The 16,324-nt window shown below is 39.6% G+C and overlaps 2 protein-coding genes across 2 annotated transcripts in view; both read right to left on the bottom strand.

Annotated features, from left to right (window-relative positions):
* The window catches only part of ppp2r5a (protein phosphatase 2, regulatory subunit B', alpha isoform), a 56,073-nt gene extending 51,380 nt beyond the window's left edge, over positions 1 to 4,693 (bottom strand). The window contains exon 1 of the mRNA XM_042502869.2: positions 3,604 to 4,693. Coding sequence (XP_042358803.2) covers positions 3,604 to 3,751 — 148 coding nt within the window. The 5' untranslated portion in view covers positions 3,752 to 4,693. The remainder of the gene's footprint in view (positions 1 to 3,603) is intronic.
* Positions 4,694 to 5,514: 821 nt separating this feature from the next.
* Positions 5,515 to 15,282, bottom strand: dtl (denticleless E3 ubiquitin protein ligase adapter). Its single transcript, XM_042503684.2, has 15 exons — positions 15,037 to 15,282; positions 13,450 to 13,587; positions 13,255 to 13,347; positions 13,108 to 13,169; positions 12,685 to 12,805; positions 11,733 to 11,798; positions 11,437 to 11,552; positions 11,275 to 11,348; positions 11,057 to 11,163; positions 10,861 to 10,965; positions 9,669 to 9,781; positions 9,487 to 9,576; positions 9,203 to 9,326; positions 8,354 to 9,003; positions 5,515 to 6,290 (listed from the first exon to the last, which is right to left on the bottom strand). Exons 1-15 carry the CDS (start codon positions 15,086 to 15,088, stop codon positions 6,225 to 6,227), a joined length of 1,977 nt encoding a protein of 658 aa, XP_042359618.2. The 5' UTR covers positions 15,089 to 15,282; the 3' UTR covers positions 5,515 to 6,224.
* Positions 15,283 to 16,324: the final 1,042 nt, after the last annotated feature.

The raw sequence follows: 16,324 nt of genomic DNA, 5'->3' as shown, positions 1-16,324 counted from the left end.
TACAAAGTACCAAAAGCGTGTTAATAAACTATGATTACTTCTGGTAATAGTGTCTTTGCTGAAATGATTTGCATGGATGGAGTTTAAAACAGGTCAACATCCAAATAAAAACATACAACTCCTCATTAGGGAAACAAACTGCCAAACTTCATCTTCGATCCTGTAGGATTTAGGGGAATTTATTGGCAGAAAAAGAGCGTAATAATAACTAGGTTTTCTTTAGTGTATAATCACTGTGCAGCATCTTGCACACTTGTGGTGTTCACACTGGCAGCGTTGTTATGACCCTTTTGCAGGGCTGCATGCTGGTATGAGTACCGTATCCACAATTATGAGCAAATATTCCACACATTTATTAAGTCGTGCAAGCTCCTGCATTGTCAACAACATGATCCTGGAAATTTTTCACAATAAAATGAAGGCTTTATGTCAACAGAGACATTGTCAGAGGACTTTTATTTTGAAACGCAAACAGGAAAGTAAAACAGACAATATTATAATTATCAAAACACCATTTTCACTGTATTTCTGCTGACAACCACACAGGCCATGGAAAAAAAATTGGCAAGTAATCGTTTTTCATGATGTGCCGCAGCTGAGACCCGTTGCTCACACAGACAACATGGCTGCTCTAACTTGTTAACATGGGCGCTCGAAGAAAAAACAACAGGCTCTGTGATGCTTACTCACTGCTCACGCAGACAGTGTGTTCAAGGCGTCAGAGCTAGACGCAATTAAATCCATACGAAATGGTTGAATTTACACACATACTGAAATAAATATGTGCCATTTGTGGTTCAGAAAAAAAACAAGAAAGCAAGACAACTGCAAGTTATGAACTACTGTTTTTAGGAAGACCAGTACTACACTTGGCAGGTGGGAAACAGACTGCTTAATCAAGTCGTGTGCCAAACCTTACAAAACCTCCACCCCACTTGTCCACCTCCACCTACAACAGACTACTGCATCAGCTGACAGACTCCAAAGTTTGATACTGGCTGCCCATATTAGTCCAACACAGCGTCACATTTCACCTGATGGTTTTTTGCTGTCTTGTGTTCTCCACTGCACTATTCTATGGCTCAGTCCTTACCAGTTACTGCTTATTATATGATGATATGGAAACATGCCACTAAAGGGTAAAGTTGACCCAGTGAAATGGAAGCTGTGAAAATTAACAAACTGCCTGATACTCAACAGGTAGTTCTCATTTTCTCAGGTGCAGCATGTTATGCCTTTTACCAGGTACCTTTCAGTCTTGTATAGTACTTGTGAAGACCTGCAAGCTAAAACTTTAAATTCTTGGACTTGCCAGCATGATTTGGATTGTGTCTGGGAATGAATGGGAATGAGTTAAGCCAGCTGTGTGCTTCTTCGCTGAAGCGTTCCAGCAATCCTGCCTCTGGCACAGCACTTGAGTTATAATCCAGCATGTTTGCACTGGAAATGGCTTTGTAACATCTCAAAATATAAACTTGTCAAAGCTGTAGAGAAAAGATTACTGAACCTTTCCTCAATTGTTGTCATCACTATTAACTGTCTCTCCCAGCAACAACATACAGGTTGAAAACACAAGCAGTCACAGACCAATCACAGGTGTCATGTTTACACATTCATAACCCCCAGCTGTAGTCACTTTTCTGTGGCCTCCACAACATCTTGACACAAAGGCATTAATCCATTTTAACCCTTTCTTCAACATCACTTTCTGGATGTGCCTCTGCATGTTCATTCAGCCCCAACAGCTCAAGTCAGTATGTGTACATGCATGCTACGGTATTAGCTCAATTAGGCCATTTAATTGGACTACTGGCCTATCCCAGTATACAAGCACCAAGAGAGAATCGGTTTATTGTTGAGGTAAGTCCAACTCCACCATGATGGGTGGCGATATGCTCCTTTCACTTAGTTGCAACTGGACCTTCTTCCAGGTGACCTGCTACGTTACATACTAAACCAGTTAGCAAGCAGCAAACGGGCTGCATGTCGAATGTTGAAAACATGGAGAACTTTTTGGCACTATACATTTCATATGTGCTCTACGTACTCTTTCAGCAGTTTTGCTTTCTTTCTTTCTTCTTCTTCTTTTGTTTTTCCCGGTTTACTTCTGCGAATTTATGGATGTATTAAGAACACCTGGAAACAGCATGGAGGCAGTGACGTGTTCATTCCTATTAGAGTTGCTCAGTGGTACATGAAGCAAAAAATGCTCAGTATAAAAATACCTGCATCTTCTGCATTACTGGCCAATAGAGCATGTGCACTATAGACTTCTGCCGGTGGAGCAGCCGACTTCCTGTTTAGCACCCCATTAGCTTGAATGCCGATTAAATAATTTACTCTTGCGGTTCTTTTAGACTTTGCAAGTGTTATCAAACTAAATGGATTAAATCTGAAGTAAGTCATTTCATGAATATTTTGACACTCAAAAAGATGTATCCACTGATTTACAGATGTCTCTTTCCCAATGCAAGTAAATGGGAAAAAGTCTTCCAGAAAAGAGATGTCTATAACTCAGTAAATAATTTTTTGTGAACATCAAAACCCAAGCGAAAGGACTCATTTCACTATCAAGATTTAAACCATCCAGTTCAATAATGTTTGTAAAGTCTAAAAGAGCCGCAAGTATACATTTTTTAGACCACCATTCAAGCTCATGAAGTGCTAAACCAAAATCAGTTGCTCCGCTGACAGAAGTTACCCGCTCCGGCACACTCAGCCGCCGTAAGTCTCAAGTGTGCATGGCTTATGAACCAGTAGATCCAGGTACTTTATCATATTTTATACTTATACTTATACTTATACTTATACTTTTTTGCCTAATGTACCAATGAGCAGCTCTAACAGGAATGAACGGGGCCCCGTCTCCATGGTTGTATCCAGACTTCCTATACTACATCCATGGGGTCAAAGCACGGTGCAGGGACTATGGAGCATGTGAAGAACGCCTAGGCCAGTATAGGTCCAGTTGAGGCGTATACATAAAAGAGTAAAATCGACCCCCAACTACATTATCTAGTTGTGTTATCTGATAAATTTGACTTAGTATGATTTCAGTCTAACGTGTTTACATGTATTTTAAAAGTTCAGTTTTTGTCTGACTTACACAATAATTTCACTTGTTCTAACATCATGTAAACATGTTGAGTGAGGCTACTCTGGATCTCTGTAAAAACACCTTATAACTTTGGAGGGAGCACAGAGAAACTGTGATGCAAGAGAAGTACAAAAAAATTAAACAAAATGCAGTATTTTAGACTAAGAGCACACAACAGATTGGCATGGCTTTGGCAGACAGTCATGTAATATTTGTGTAATGCCCTGTGGTCAACTCTTGCAGCAAATAACTGAGAAGGAAATGTTTGGTGTCCACAACTTTCTCCACTGTGTTTCCCCCTGTGCAGCAGATTTAAACACAGTGGCCTTAAGCGAAGAACTGTATACAAATCTGTGAAATATGTGCACAAAGTGCTTTCACTTTTATTTTTGGGAAAATTCTGGTTATGGGCTTGGTCATGTATGCTGATTGTTCCACATCTAGCAGTATACACAACACACTGACAGAGAGCCTATTTTAAGAGGCAGACCCCTTCATCCTCTTACCTTTGAGCTGAGGCAGCGGTGAAAGCTCGACTGGAGCGCTCTGTGTGCGGTACTGAGATGAGCCTTGGGATTTTCTCTGTTTCTGGGCCTTCCTCATGGACTTTCTCGTAAACCCGTCCACTTTCTCGGCTGCGGAGATGGCCGACATTTTGATGCACAAACCGACGGAGACTTCAGACAAGCGATTGTATCCCTAGAACAAATGAAAGGTTTCCTCTTCTGCTCGCATCAGCGCAAAAATATGAAGCACGACTTGAAGCTTGTCTCCTGCCAAAGTCGGATGTTATTCTGTATGCTCCAACATGGTCGCTCGGTATTGGGGTTAGACTGTGTCCAAAGGCTGCATCTTTCGAGTAACTTGTTTACTATAGCACGAGGACAACCTTCAAAACACGAAACAAAAAGAGAAACTCATGACATTGCCCGCTGTAAAACCTGAAGTCACAAACATAGAAAATTATCGCGTAAGTTTAAAATTTTCTGGTGTTTTTTACTGCTTCGTCGTGTTTGCAAAAGGTCTACCTGTTGCAAAACGCATGAAAGACACTGTCATAAAAACAAAGTTGTCTGAATTAGTCGGAAACTCCTGACAGCAGCAAACTACTGTACTGCTAGGCTGCTAATGTACCTAGCTAGCTTGCTAAAATTAGCCGACGTTAGTACGCCACTACAACAGTTTGCACTGCTGTTGAAGACAAAAAGTTACAAAAGATGGTTGCCCCGTAAAATTCACGTAGCTCTCCGTAAAAACACAAAAGTCCACGTCTTCAAGCCGTGTTTTTAATCCTAGTTAGACTTCCGTTGAGAGTATTTTCATAAGAACTATGCGCGATGGATGAAGTTCAGTTTCGCTCGACGACTCATTTAGCACTTTAAAGTTGTCCACATTTACCCGACTTTACCTTAAATAAATGTCGCTCAATATAGCGCGATAGTTTTCTTGGCCTTTAAAAACACCGTTTGTTTCCTAAATAGAAGAAATTTGTGGATATCGTGCTGAGTAGGCGGCCATAAAACACTCCCAGTTACAGCCGCTCAGCCGTTGTCTCTCCGACTTGACTGTTAGGTCGACTGCGGAGCCTGACAGGTGTACGTCATTGAGTGATGCCTCCGACGGCCAATCACAAGCAGCGAATTAAAACACTGTAAACTTTTTAAGCCAATCAGATGGTGCAGAAGGCGGGGCCTGACCATGTGACATGTGAAAACAAATATGTGACGTTGTACGGATGAATGAGGAGTGGCAGCTGTAGTATATATTACTAAAACAATTATTTTTATGGCCAAAAACCATACACATAAAGCTAAATTCATGGAAATACCACCAATATTTAAAGCTTTCTGTGTTGAATTTTTGTTGTACTGCAAATCCCTAAAATATAAGAACTATGAAGTATACGAATAAACTATAATATATATAGAATCCCCCCCCTTTATTTATTTTAGCTGGCAATGCCTTTTTTGTTCTTCCCTTTACTCAGATTTATGCCTATATATGTTGTTAATATGACTGACTTGCCTTATTGTTATATATGTGATTTTCTTCTATAGTTATTTTAAAAAGCTGTAGTATACATTAATGTTTGTGTTTTATTTTTTTACAAGGTCATTTTACCAATCAAGGGTTATAAGAAGGTTAACTGGATAGAAAATGAAGGGAAGACATGTAATTTACCTTCTTAAAAAAAAATCCTTTCCTTTTTTTAAATCTCGACTTTAACTCTCCATATCCCTAACTGTATTGCAATAAAATAGTCAAACAGTAATAATATAATGTATATGTAACCTGTAACAAGGGGGCACAAAAAGAACTTTTTAATCACTGCAATCAGTAATTTCAGTTATGGTATTATTGTGACTTGTGTCTTGACAACAAACACTAACGTGCAACAGACAGAATGCAACGGACAATTAGAAAACCCATTTCTGTTTAATAAAATCTGATCACAGCAAATTTGTGTCAATTAAATACAAATGAACCAAGCAACAATCATTGGTTATTTTGTACATATAAACAACTTAAGCATTAGCTCAAAAAGATCACATTTTGCAGAATTGTATGTGTGACACTGAAAGAAAAAGGTCAAAGCCAAACACGAAAAAAAAACCCATAAAATAAATGAAGCGATAAATAAACCTGGATGTGGATCAAATAAATGTTTGTTTTTTTGCAGATTTTTAGAATATTAAAACATTTTATCTGCACTTGAACATTAATAACTGGTTGATCTTCTGAACAATTCATCAAATTCTTGTATTAAATATTAATGCATCTCTTGAAGTTGTCAGGTTTGAGTAAATTGAAAGATTTAATCAGCGACATGCAACTTGATTTTTTTAAACCAGAGATTCTGCACTTCACCAGAAAATTGTGTAGGAGGTAACTGCAAAACACATTGCCCAATTAAAATAAAACAGCAGCCTCTCAGGAAAAAAACTGTAGAGTTAAATATTCAGACAGTTCTGTAATCTCTATGCAGCTCGGGTTCATGTGCTCATGTAACCTGGACATAGATCAGTGTTCTTAGAGGCGCATCGTCTGTGTGTTCAGGTTAAAAATACTCAAAATAAAATTCTAGCATTTTAAACAGAAGCACAGAGCATCTGACTGGCACGAGTGGTCACTCCAGAGGTCTTCTCATGAAATACATGGAGATTTTCTTCATGTTTTGTGGCGAGCGGATGGTCTGAAAAACAAGAAACAAATAAAGGTCAGCTGCGATATTAACAGCTGTAAAACATCCTCACGCATGTAAGCATTGGCACTAATAAGAAAGGACAAACCTCAAATACCAAACAAATATTCCTCAAGCCGCATATTCAAAATGAAAGAAGGTGCAGCCATGAGAAATGTCAAATATTTATGTGTCCCTACAGTGATTCTGCATGAGTGACAATAATCTTAAATAAGAGCAGCTGTTCACTTCGCCTTAACCATTAAAAACCTGAGCGAACTGGCTCGATTTCTTTCAGAAAACACAGGAATAAGGCAATGAGCAACAAAAGAAAAAACAACCCCTAAACTAGCAAGAAATTCGTAAAAAGTACAAGAAAATGTCCTGACAATTAGTACAAAAAAAAATAATAATCAATAAAAAAAAGAAAGAAAAACAAAACAAAGAAATGACCTTCTAAAAAGTGCTTAAAATTCTAAGAATTCTGTAACATAACTTTCATATGTAATTACGATAATTAGAAATATATTTTTTCCCTAGCTATTCAATGTGCAATTTGTGGAACATATCTTATCATGTTTTTGAAAGAAATCGCACCAATTTGCAAGATTCAAAGGTTGAAATATTTGTGAAAGGCATCTGAAAGCAGCAAAACTGATGTTGCTCCATGTTTTAAAAGGTGTATTCAAAACCCTACTTTATTAAAGTAATAAGTATTGTAAGCACATTATAGTTAATGTATCGAAATGAAATAAACTTGTTTGGCAGTAAAATGCCCCCTGTTACAGCTATGATATTAATAAAGCATTCACATTTTGGGGAAATACACATATTCACTGTTTTGTTAAGAGTTTGGAGAGGAGATACTGCTCTCATATCTGTACAGTAAACAAGAAGCTTCAGTGAGCAGCATATTAGCTTAACTTGGTACAAAGACTAGAATAATAGGAAAACAGCTATGTATAGCTTTTGTCACTTTGGTACAGATACAGACATGAATACAGAGAGAGGGGTGTGACATGAAACACAAGACCCGGGCCGCCGTCGAACTGTGGATGTTGCAGTTATGTGGTGTGGCTTTGCTTCCCGTTACAGACGTAAGAATGATACAGATCTTATAGCTAACTCTCCACAAGAGAGAAAATGAGCCATTTCCCACGATGTCAAATTACAATGTCAGACAGTGATAATGCTTCTGTGTTTCAGTCTTTCATAACTCAACAGCTGTATAAAATGCATTAGCCCATTGAAAAACTGAAAGCAAGGGTCAGCTGCCCTCCTGGCAGCCTGGAAATTACACAGATCCTCTGCACTGTGGCGCCCATAGAGCAAGCGCACTAAAGACGTCTGCCAGCTGAGAAGCAAACCTCCTGTTTAGCACTCTGCTAACTTGAATGGGAAAAACAATGATAGAATTGTACGGCTACAGGCTTTCAAAATGTTATCTGACCAAATGGATCAAATCCCAAAAGAGAAATTAGTCAGTTTGTGGCAAATGTGATGCTCAAAAATATGTATCCATTGATTTACAGGCATCTCTTCCACAATATAAGTCTATGGAAAAAAAGTATTTTGGGGCCCTCTGGCATCACATGATGGACGTTTAAGTTAAATTTGGCATCAAAGCTCACCGCTGATCTTAGGGGCCTCAGTCCAGACCTCTAAATCCACCCACTTCACTAAGTTTTAGTTGACTGACTCCTCTAGCATCATTACAGGAGGCAGCGGTTTCCTGGTCAAATAAAAATCAACATATGAGCACCACAGAAGGGACTAATGGCGGTGTCAAGCTGTTTTCATGCTTAGTCAAGCAGTGCGCCAGAAGCAATAAGGAGTAGTAACAACAATGGTCATCGCTAAAGACAAGATGGATGCTGCTATCGAGGCCGTTCTGAATCTCAATGTCTTGTCAGCATCGCTCAATATTGCAGTTTGTTAAAAACAGGAATGTTGGCATGGCTAAGCATTGTGTGGACTTGAAATGTCGTTCGATTAGGACACGATACAGTCGTAACACTAATACTACTGAGAAAAGGTCAAACTGATTCACTGCTGTAGCAGATTTTTGTACTTACTGGTGAAGCTGGTGTCTTGCCGTCTTGTTTCTTGGAGGCACTGGGGCTTCTGGGAGTACTCGGGCTTCCTTGACATTTCCTCATCTTTAGGCCCATCTCTGACAACCAGTCCTTTGCTCTGGGAGAGCAGTTCTCCTTCCCAGTCTGCCTTAATGAGACTAGATTGTTTCCCTCGGTGTGACAGTCTGTTTGTAGCCGGCTCTCTTGAGTCAGGCAGCAGATTCCAGACAGGGTCCGGCTCCTCTTGGCCGCAGGGTAGAGTTCAGTAACACAGTCACACTGTTCGGCACCCCCGCAGTGCGCGGATGCATCTTCACCAGTCTCCAGCCTGCGTTTGGCCCGTCGTTCAGTGGGAGAGGCGCTGCTCGCCGGGCTCTGGGGACACGGGCTCAGCACCCGGCGGAGTGGAGGGCTGACCTGACCGGGAGATCCACGGCTTGGGGATAACCATTGCTTGATAGAGGACGGTGTTCTCTGGCGGACGGCAGCAGCCTTAGCACCCTGAGAGGGGATGGGTGAGGTGGTGCTGGAGGGCAGCGGCAGAGCGGCTCCACTGGGAGCACAGGAAGCAAGCTGGGGTGAGGCCAGTCCTCCAAGACTCTCTGTCCTCTGGTTCTTGGCAGGGGTTGTTTCAGCTCTGATTGAAGGCCCTAAACAAAGCAGAAGTCCAAGTTAGTTCACCATAAGTACTTTGAGTGACACATTTTGCATCCACAGGCAGAACAGCAACTATCTTTAACAATAACAAACTCCATATTTCTAATGCTCAGGGGAGAAAAGAGAATAAAACAGACTCTGAAAGAAACAGTATATTGTTTCAAGGCAATTCATGGTAGTTGTGATGCTCACCTGAGGGAGATTTAGGACGTGCCCAGCCCACAAGGTTGGCGTCCCCCACTGAGGACTGTGCTCCATCCATTTCCCGGTGAAGCCTCCAGATCCGAATAGTGTGGTCATCAGAACAGGAAGCAATCTGCAAACAGAGCAGTGGGGATTATACGGAGCTAAATCCATCTGTCTAGCCTGTTAAAACAGCTCAGCTTCACAGCAGGGACACGCAAAAACCCCTGAATCATACTTAGAGTCTTTGAAAAACTCAAACTACAGTGGAAATATAAAAGTTTGTGCCTCACCTTCGTAAAGTCTGTCGGGCACCACGCAACAGATGTCACTTCCTCGCTATGGCCTTGGAGCATCATGGGAGGATGATTAGGGTCAGAGATCTGAAATGTATCATCAGATGAAAAATCGCCGTTAAACATTATGGACACAACCCAATTTTCCATTTATGGAAGAAATAAAATCAAGACAGTACCTTCCAGATGTATGCATTATTGTCGCTTGAGCCGCTGGCCAAGAACTGGTCATCTGGACTAATAGTGGACTTAACATAAAACGAGGAGTTCTGGTGGCCGCTGAAAACCGCAACTGTGAAGGAAAACAAACAGCACGTGAGAATAAACTAAATAAAGGTCAAATCCGGGAGGCAAATGAGCCTAAAAATACAAAAAAAGAGAACAGAGTAATATAAATAAATGGCATGTGCTTAATGAGATGCATTAGTGTTACAGGAATACTTCACCCCCACAGTGGCCATTGGTAGATCAATTACTCACCCTGTTACCTTGAAAATGTGTCTATCATTTTTCACATGTTACCTTGAATTTGTGTTTTTTAACAATTCTTGATGAATTGAAATAAAAGGGGTTTGTGTCTGACAACAGCAAAACACAAGTCGTGCAGTATAATCCAAGTCCCATTTATTCAGACCTATGCTCAGTAAACAAGCAGTCCTTTCCAACGGACAACTAAGCTGCAAGTGAAACTTATCTCTGAGAATCCAGTGACAAAAACAGCAATTTTACCTCGCTGACTATAGGAGCTGCTGTTGTCCCACTGCTTCGATCAGTTAGTTTCTTTGTGTTTTTGTGGTGAATCTGAACAAACCCTTCAAAACATCAGTCACTTAATAACACAAAGCAACTAACTGACTTCAATTCATCAAGAATGTTCTCTGTCTTTGAAATCTCCGTTCACCAGAGGCATGTGAGAAAAAACGTTTTCTTCACAAATTCAACATAATACCAGCGAGCAACTGAAATGCACGTTGTCATTTTGTGGGTGGAGCTCTTTAAGTCCTTTAAGATCTTTTACAGAATGTCCAGAGACACTCAACTGTCCTTCAGCTCCTGTTCAGCTCATTTGGTGCTACTGAGCAGTCCAGGGTCCACATCCCTCAGGACTTCACATGTTTAAAGCCTGAACTTGAAGATATTACAATATTTGTGTACAAGCACACAAAGTCTCCGCCTCTCTACATTTCCTCTATCAAACAGTGCACTCTTGCTTCGCTCTCCATGAAAATTAAAACAAATGACATTAGTTTGCAGCCCCATCTAGTGATTTGCAGTGGCAATGAATTAAAATAGGGATAAGCTAGAAACTGTCTTTTTTGGCACATTTAGACAGAGTGTTTAGTCAGAGTGGAGTCCTTTTTTTTTTTTTACCTGGAGTCGTTTTCACTCCGCTGACATTGAACATGTAGATACTATCATCTGTGCAGTTACATAAAACGTTGGATCTCGTGGAGTCCAGAACAAGTCCTGAATAACCTGCAAAACAACATGCAAATCAACATTCAGCTTATTCTGGTCATTTGCATGTTTCAGGCACACATGACAGCTAGTATTGTACAAAACTAACCCAGTCTCATGCGCATGCAAGAACCCGGGTACGGGTACGTCTGCAGTGGAACAGGATCTTGGCGGTGTGCAGTGTAGTTCTTCCTCAGATCCCACATCTTGATCACTCTGGTTAAGAAGAATGAAATGGAAAAACAAATTTGATCATGCATGTCTGCTTGCATTGAAAGTCATTTTATGCTCATTTGCTGCGTGTTAGACACAACAGTGGTTTCTTACCCATCAACAGCCCCAGAGGAGATGAGTGTGTGCTGATCCCGAAACAAAACCACTGTGACACTTTGCTGGGTGTCCTTCAAGAGAGATAAGACACTCAGAGATCAGCCTTCTTTTCTGCACAGCCTTACTCTTTGTTTCATTCAAGTCGTTAAAGAAACTCACCACACTGGGAGCCATGCCACGCGTGCTGCTCCGCCTCTTCTTGGTTTTGGCGAGGGGGTTTGTCTCTGCTTTGTTGTGAGCACCACTGATCTGTTTCACCTGTCTGTAGAAACCATCTGAGAGACAAACACAAACATGATCACACACATATAAACAGTCCAACTAATCTCTATGCATTTGCCCCTTAAGGCATAACTGATTATATCATTTTTAAAATTAAGACTGGATCTCATTAAACACTAAATATTCACAACACAATAGACAAAAACCTTTGTAAGTGAAATTTTGATTAATACCTTTTTTGCTGCACCTGGTGTCCCAGACCATAATATTTCCATCTCTGGCCCCAGTACAGAACACAGCTGTTTAACAGAAGACAAAGCATCAGTAATGTGATACAAATAGGCATCAATAATGCAAAATATATATAATTTAATGTCATGCATCCACCTACTTCACATAAAAAGACTAAAAAATACAGTTTCTGTAAGAGCCAAATATGCTCTCTATCTAACCAGGCATTAATTGTTCATTATTGCAATGCTGGTATCTTGGGCTCAGGAATAGAGGTAGGAGGGTCATTGTTGGCGTCAGGTGTTTGACCCAATAGGGCAAAGGGTTTTCGACAAATAATTGTAGCAGCTAAGTATATTACTTCAAGCTACTGAGATATCTAATACAGGAGTGACCCGGCTGGCGCACTTACTTTGGTTTGATGCCTTACGCCACCTTTGCGGTGTGTGTTGTATTCAGTAAAGGATCTGCAGGCTTTGGTTGCAGAATAATAATTCTCTTTGTTGATTCCATTGTAATTGAAGGTGAATAAAGTCAGTTTTTTCATTTCCATCAACTAACCAAACACACCAATTATAGCATGACAAACAAATCTATAGTGCCACAGTGGTCAGAAACACTTTGCCCTCCAGGGTCAAGCACCTGACAGCAACTTCTTCTTGAGCCCAACCAGCATAACACCATCCAGTGTACACACGTTAAATGGCAATTAATGTTTGCTTAGTTAAACAACATATTTGGCTCTTACACTTTCTTTTCTTTTATTTTATATTAAGATTGCAATAGTTTTTCTTCCTGGTAAACAGTAAAAATATATGATTATAAATGCTATAACACATATGTTAACATTTCCATAAATAACAGGCTGCCCCAAAATCCAGCTTCACATTATCAATACAATGTGTTTTTTAGACATTTGACAGAAAAAAAAAATTTGATCAGTATATAGCATACCTTTCTCTTGAGGTGTGAAAGCAACAGACTTGAGGCTGCAGAGGTGACCCTTGAAGCTCCCTAACAGCTCCCCCGACTTCACATCCCACAGCCTGGCCATCTGATCACCAGCAGCAGTCACCTAAGGGACACATGACAAATAAAATGTATTTAAAGAAGGCTTTATTTATGAAAAAATGGAGTTTACAAACAGCTTTAAAAGATATTTCACCTCCAAAATGATCATTTGGGGGGTGAAGTATTTCTTTAAAAGCTGCAGTACATACAAGAGTAGATACTCTTATATATAAATAAATCTTAAATATATATAAGGAACAAATATTATTAAAGTCTAATGCACTTATATAAAGTATTTAAAATATGTTACAGACAACATGATTCACAGTGTGGTGTTGATGTGGCATGAATTTAAAGTGTACTTACTAAGTGAGGCTCCCCTGGTACCCAGGCTATGTCGAAGACAGCATTCTCATGAGCCAGCCATTCTGCAAACATTCACACACCGTTAGCCACTGATATATCCTGATAATGCACAGAACTGTAGTAAAACACAGGAGTTTCTGCACAAACCTTTAAGAAGAGGGTTTTCCCGGCTCTCTGTGTTGTAGATCCTAACAATGCCTTCTTCATTCGCTGCTGCGAGGACATTCTGCATGTGCCCCGCTGAAGAGAGATGGGAGAGGAGGGATGCACAGATGAATGTCAACAATGCCTAGCTCTCTTGTAAATCACCTGATGATAATATGGTATGCACTGGTTGGTTACCAGAGGAGAACGCCATTCCAAATGGTGGCACAGAGTCACCCAGGTTGCCATAGGAGATGTGTTCATCATGGCGGACGCACTGATAGCCTCCTAGCAGAGAGCTCAGAGGGTACCGTGGCCAGGGGTCTGCAGGGAGAGCTGCGGAGACCAAAGAAGAAAGGAAATTTAGTCAAGGGTTTAAGATTTGTTTCAACATTTCAGGATTTTGAGCATCAAATACTTAATTCCCTACCTTCCGGTAATTTTTTGGCACCGATTTGTGCCTTTTCTGAATCAGTCTATGGTGGAAACATTATTTAATTTCACCAAAATAAAAGTCCTCTGCTACTTTCATGTCATTATTGGAGGGGACAAATGCACGTTCTAAATATTGAGGGGGACGCGTCCCCTGTGCCCCCCCTAAAATCCACACCTATGAATTTAGTCAGACACTGTACTAAAACTATTGTGAAATACTTATTATTCTTTCTATTAGATTGAAGGAGTTACGTGTTTTTTAGGCTATGTTTGACTTTTTACTTTGAAATCAGTAATAAAAGGCTTGACAGAAACTCATTATTAGGGACTGTTGGTTATTTATAAAAGGCGAGGGGCTGGTGAAAAATAGCGGGCCACTTCAGATCATTTTTTAAGCACTGGGGAGGGAGTTATATTTTTTGATTTGGCTTATGGGAGGCCATTCAACTTTAAATGGTTGTACGTTGTATTTATTTTAATACTCTCAGAACACCAAAACTCTTAAGTGGGTTTTAAAAGCATGTTTTCAGTAAAAAAAAATCTCCAAATCACACAATTTATCATCGCCAGAAACTGTGAAGTATGAGTATTTGTGGTAAAGGGAGGGTGATGCTTTCTCCCTCCATCACTCAGGAGGCTCAAGTCCAAATTACTGATTACACACAAACTTTATAGTAAAAAATGTAGTCACCTAAGGGTTTGTTTTTCTTATTTTAACCCTTTGAAACCGGAACAAATAGGCCTGATTTCTTTCAAAAATATGGGAAGAAAGCAATGAGCAACTTAAAAAGAAATGACCCAGAAATTAATGGATAAAAAAAACAGCCAATTATACTCATCTGTATATCAGTAACATTACTGTGCTTATAATATGTAAAATTATTCAATATATAGTTATGATAATTAGAAAAATGGTTACAAAGAGTTAAGATTGATAAATAATAACAGTAGACTCAATTACAATGCATGAAGCATCCGTTTTTTCGTCCAACATTTTCAATATTGTGGTCGCTATAAAATGTACTTATTAAAAATGGCGAAATTAATTTTAGACACATTTATGAAGCGTCTTTTTACGCGGATTAATGTAACAGCACGTTACAGTAGTAACATAAACAAACGTTAATTTGAGCTATTTTGGATCGTTAAATTATACTGCCATGGCAACACAATCACACAAGACTATAGTTGCATCTGCAAACTGCGGTGGTTTTACTCCAAACGCGAAACAAAGAAAATGTATTAGCTTACATCCCCCTTGATGTTAACCCTGCTTACTTACATAGCACAAGAAACTACAGGACACACCCGGGAACCTAAAATCCCCCCGAAATATCCCCAAAATCTCACCATTCTGCCGTCTTCTGCCCACTCCTCTGTCGACTATGGAGCGGAAAAGCATCCCTGCAGTCTACAGCGCAGTAGAGAACGATCTGAAATAATGTTAATGTAGCTGAGAAGTTTGTCAGATTGTTAGCTGGTGGTCTTTTTCCGTGTCGTTGTTGCTGCCTGTCTTTCCCGCGAACTGCTCTTCTAAGCACAGGACTGAATCCCCCGCTAAACTGGCGTCACACGCTGCCATTGGCTGAAAGGGCCACTTCCTCTGCGGCGTCGCTTCCACATCCGCTTCCTGTGTGAGACCGTGTTCTGTAAAGTTTACTAAAGATACCGATCGATCCGTTTTTTTCACAATAAATTACCCTCATTACAGTAATTATACCAAGAAATGGATCAACATACGTAATCTCTGTGTTGCATGGATCATAGGCAGTGGTGGTGGAAGTATTCAGATGATTTAGGCTACTTATGTGAATTTACGTTTACTTATGTAAAAGTACTAACACACTATAATAACACTATACAAAGTCCTGCATTGATAATATCACCTAAGTAAAATATATCAGTAGACCTACTATCAGAAATTTGTAAAAAAAATTTAAAAAGTGCTCAATACAGAAAATGTCCCCTGTGACAGTCTGTAAGTTGGCAAGTGTATGTCCAAATAAATTAACTTTTTTTTAGAACCAAAATTGCCAGCTGGGTTCCCTAATAAAAGCCTGTCAATCAACCAAATGATTAACTGACTTATCATTACAGCTGTACTTATACAAATTGTTGGGTACTCAGTGATGGCAGTGTTGGTTGCCAGAATTAAACCAGTTTATGAGACTTCATTTTGGGAAGTCATTTATCCCGTGTCTCACCAGAATCGGCCAGGACAAGGCCCAACTGATTTCTTCTGGCATATGCCGATTCTGGGTCAGTGCTGGGCAAGTTCATTTTTGGCAATAGCCTAGTGGTGGTAGTATAAGCAGATTGAATTAAACCACTTTAACTGGCTTGATTAAAATGTGCAGATAGATGATAACATAATAATATAATAATATGGACATACCAAAGTTTAAGTACCTTGAAATAGTACAGTACTTCAATAAATGTACTTTGTCATTTTCATGTAAGTGGTATTTTAATTTAATTTAATTTAATTTAATTTAATTTAATTTAATTTAATTTAATTTAATTTTATTTTATTCTATTTTATTTTATTTTATTTTATTCTGTATATTTTGTTTCACAAAGAATTGTTTAGGTTTTCAGATTTAGATTTAAGCAGTAAAACAAGACCTTTATTGTGAAA

The sequence above is a fragment of the Plectropomus leopardus genome, chromosome 16 (genome assembly GCF_026936395.1).
Source record: "Plectropomus leopardus strain MGB_pleo_1.0 chromosome 16, ASM2693639v1, whole genome shotgun sequence".
Lineage (NCBI taxonomy): Eukaryota > Metazoa > Chordata > Actinopteri > Perciformes > Serranidae > Plectropomus > Plectropomus leopardus.
This window is presented reverse-complemented; position numbering and strand designations above follow the sequence as displayed.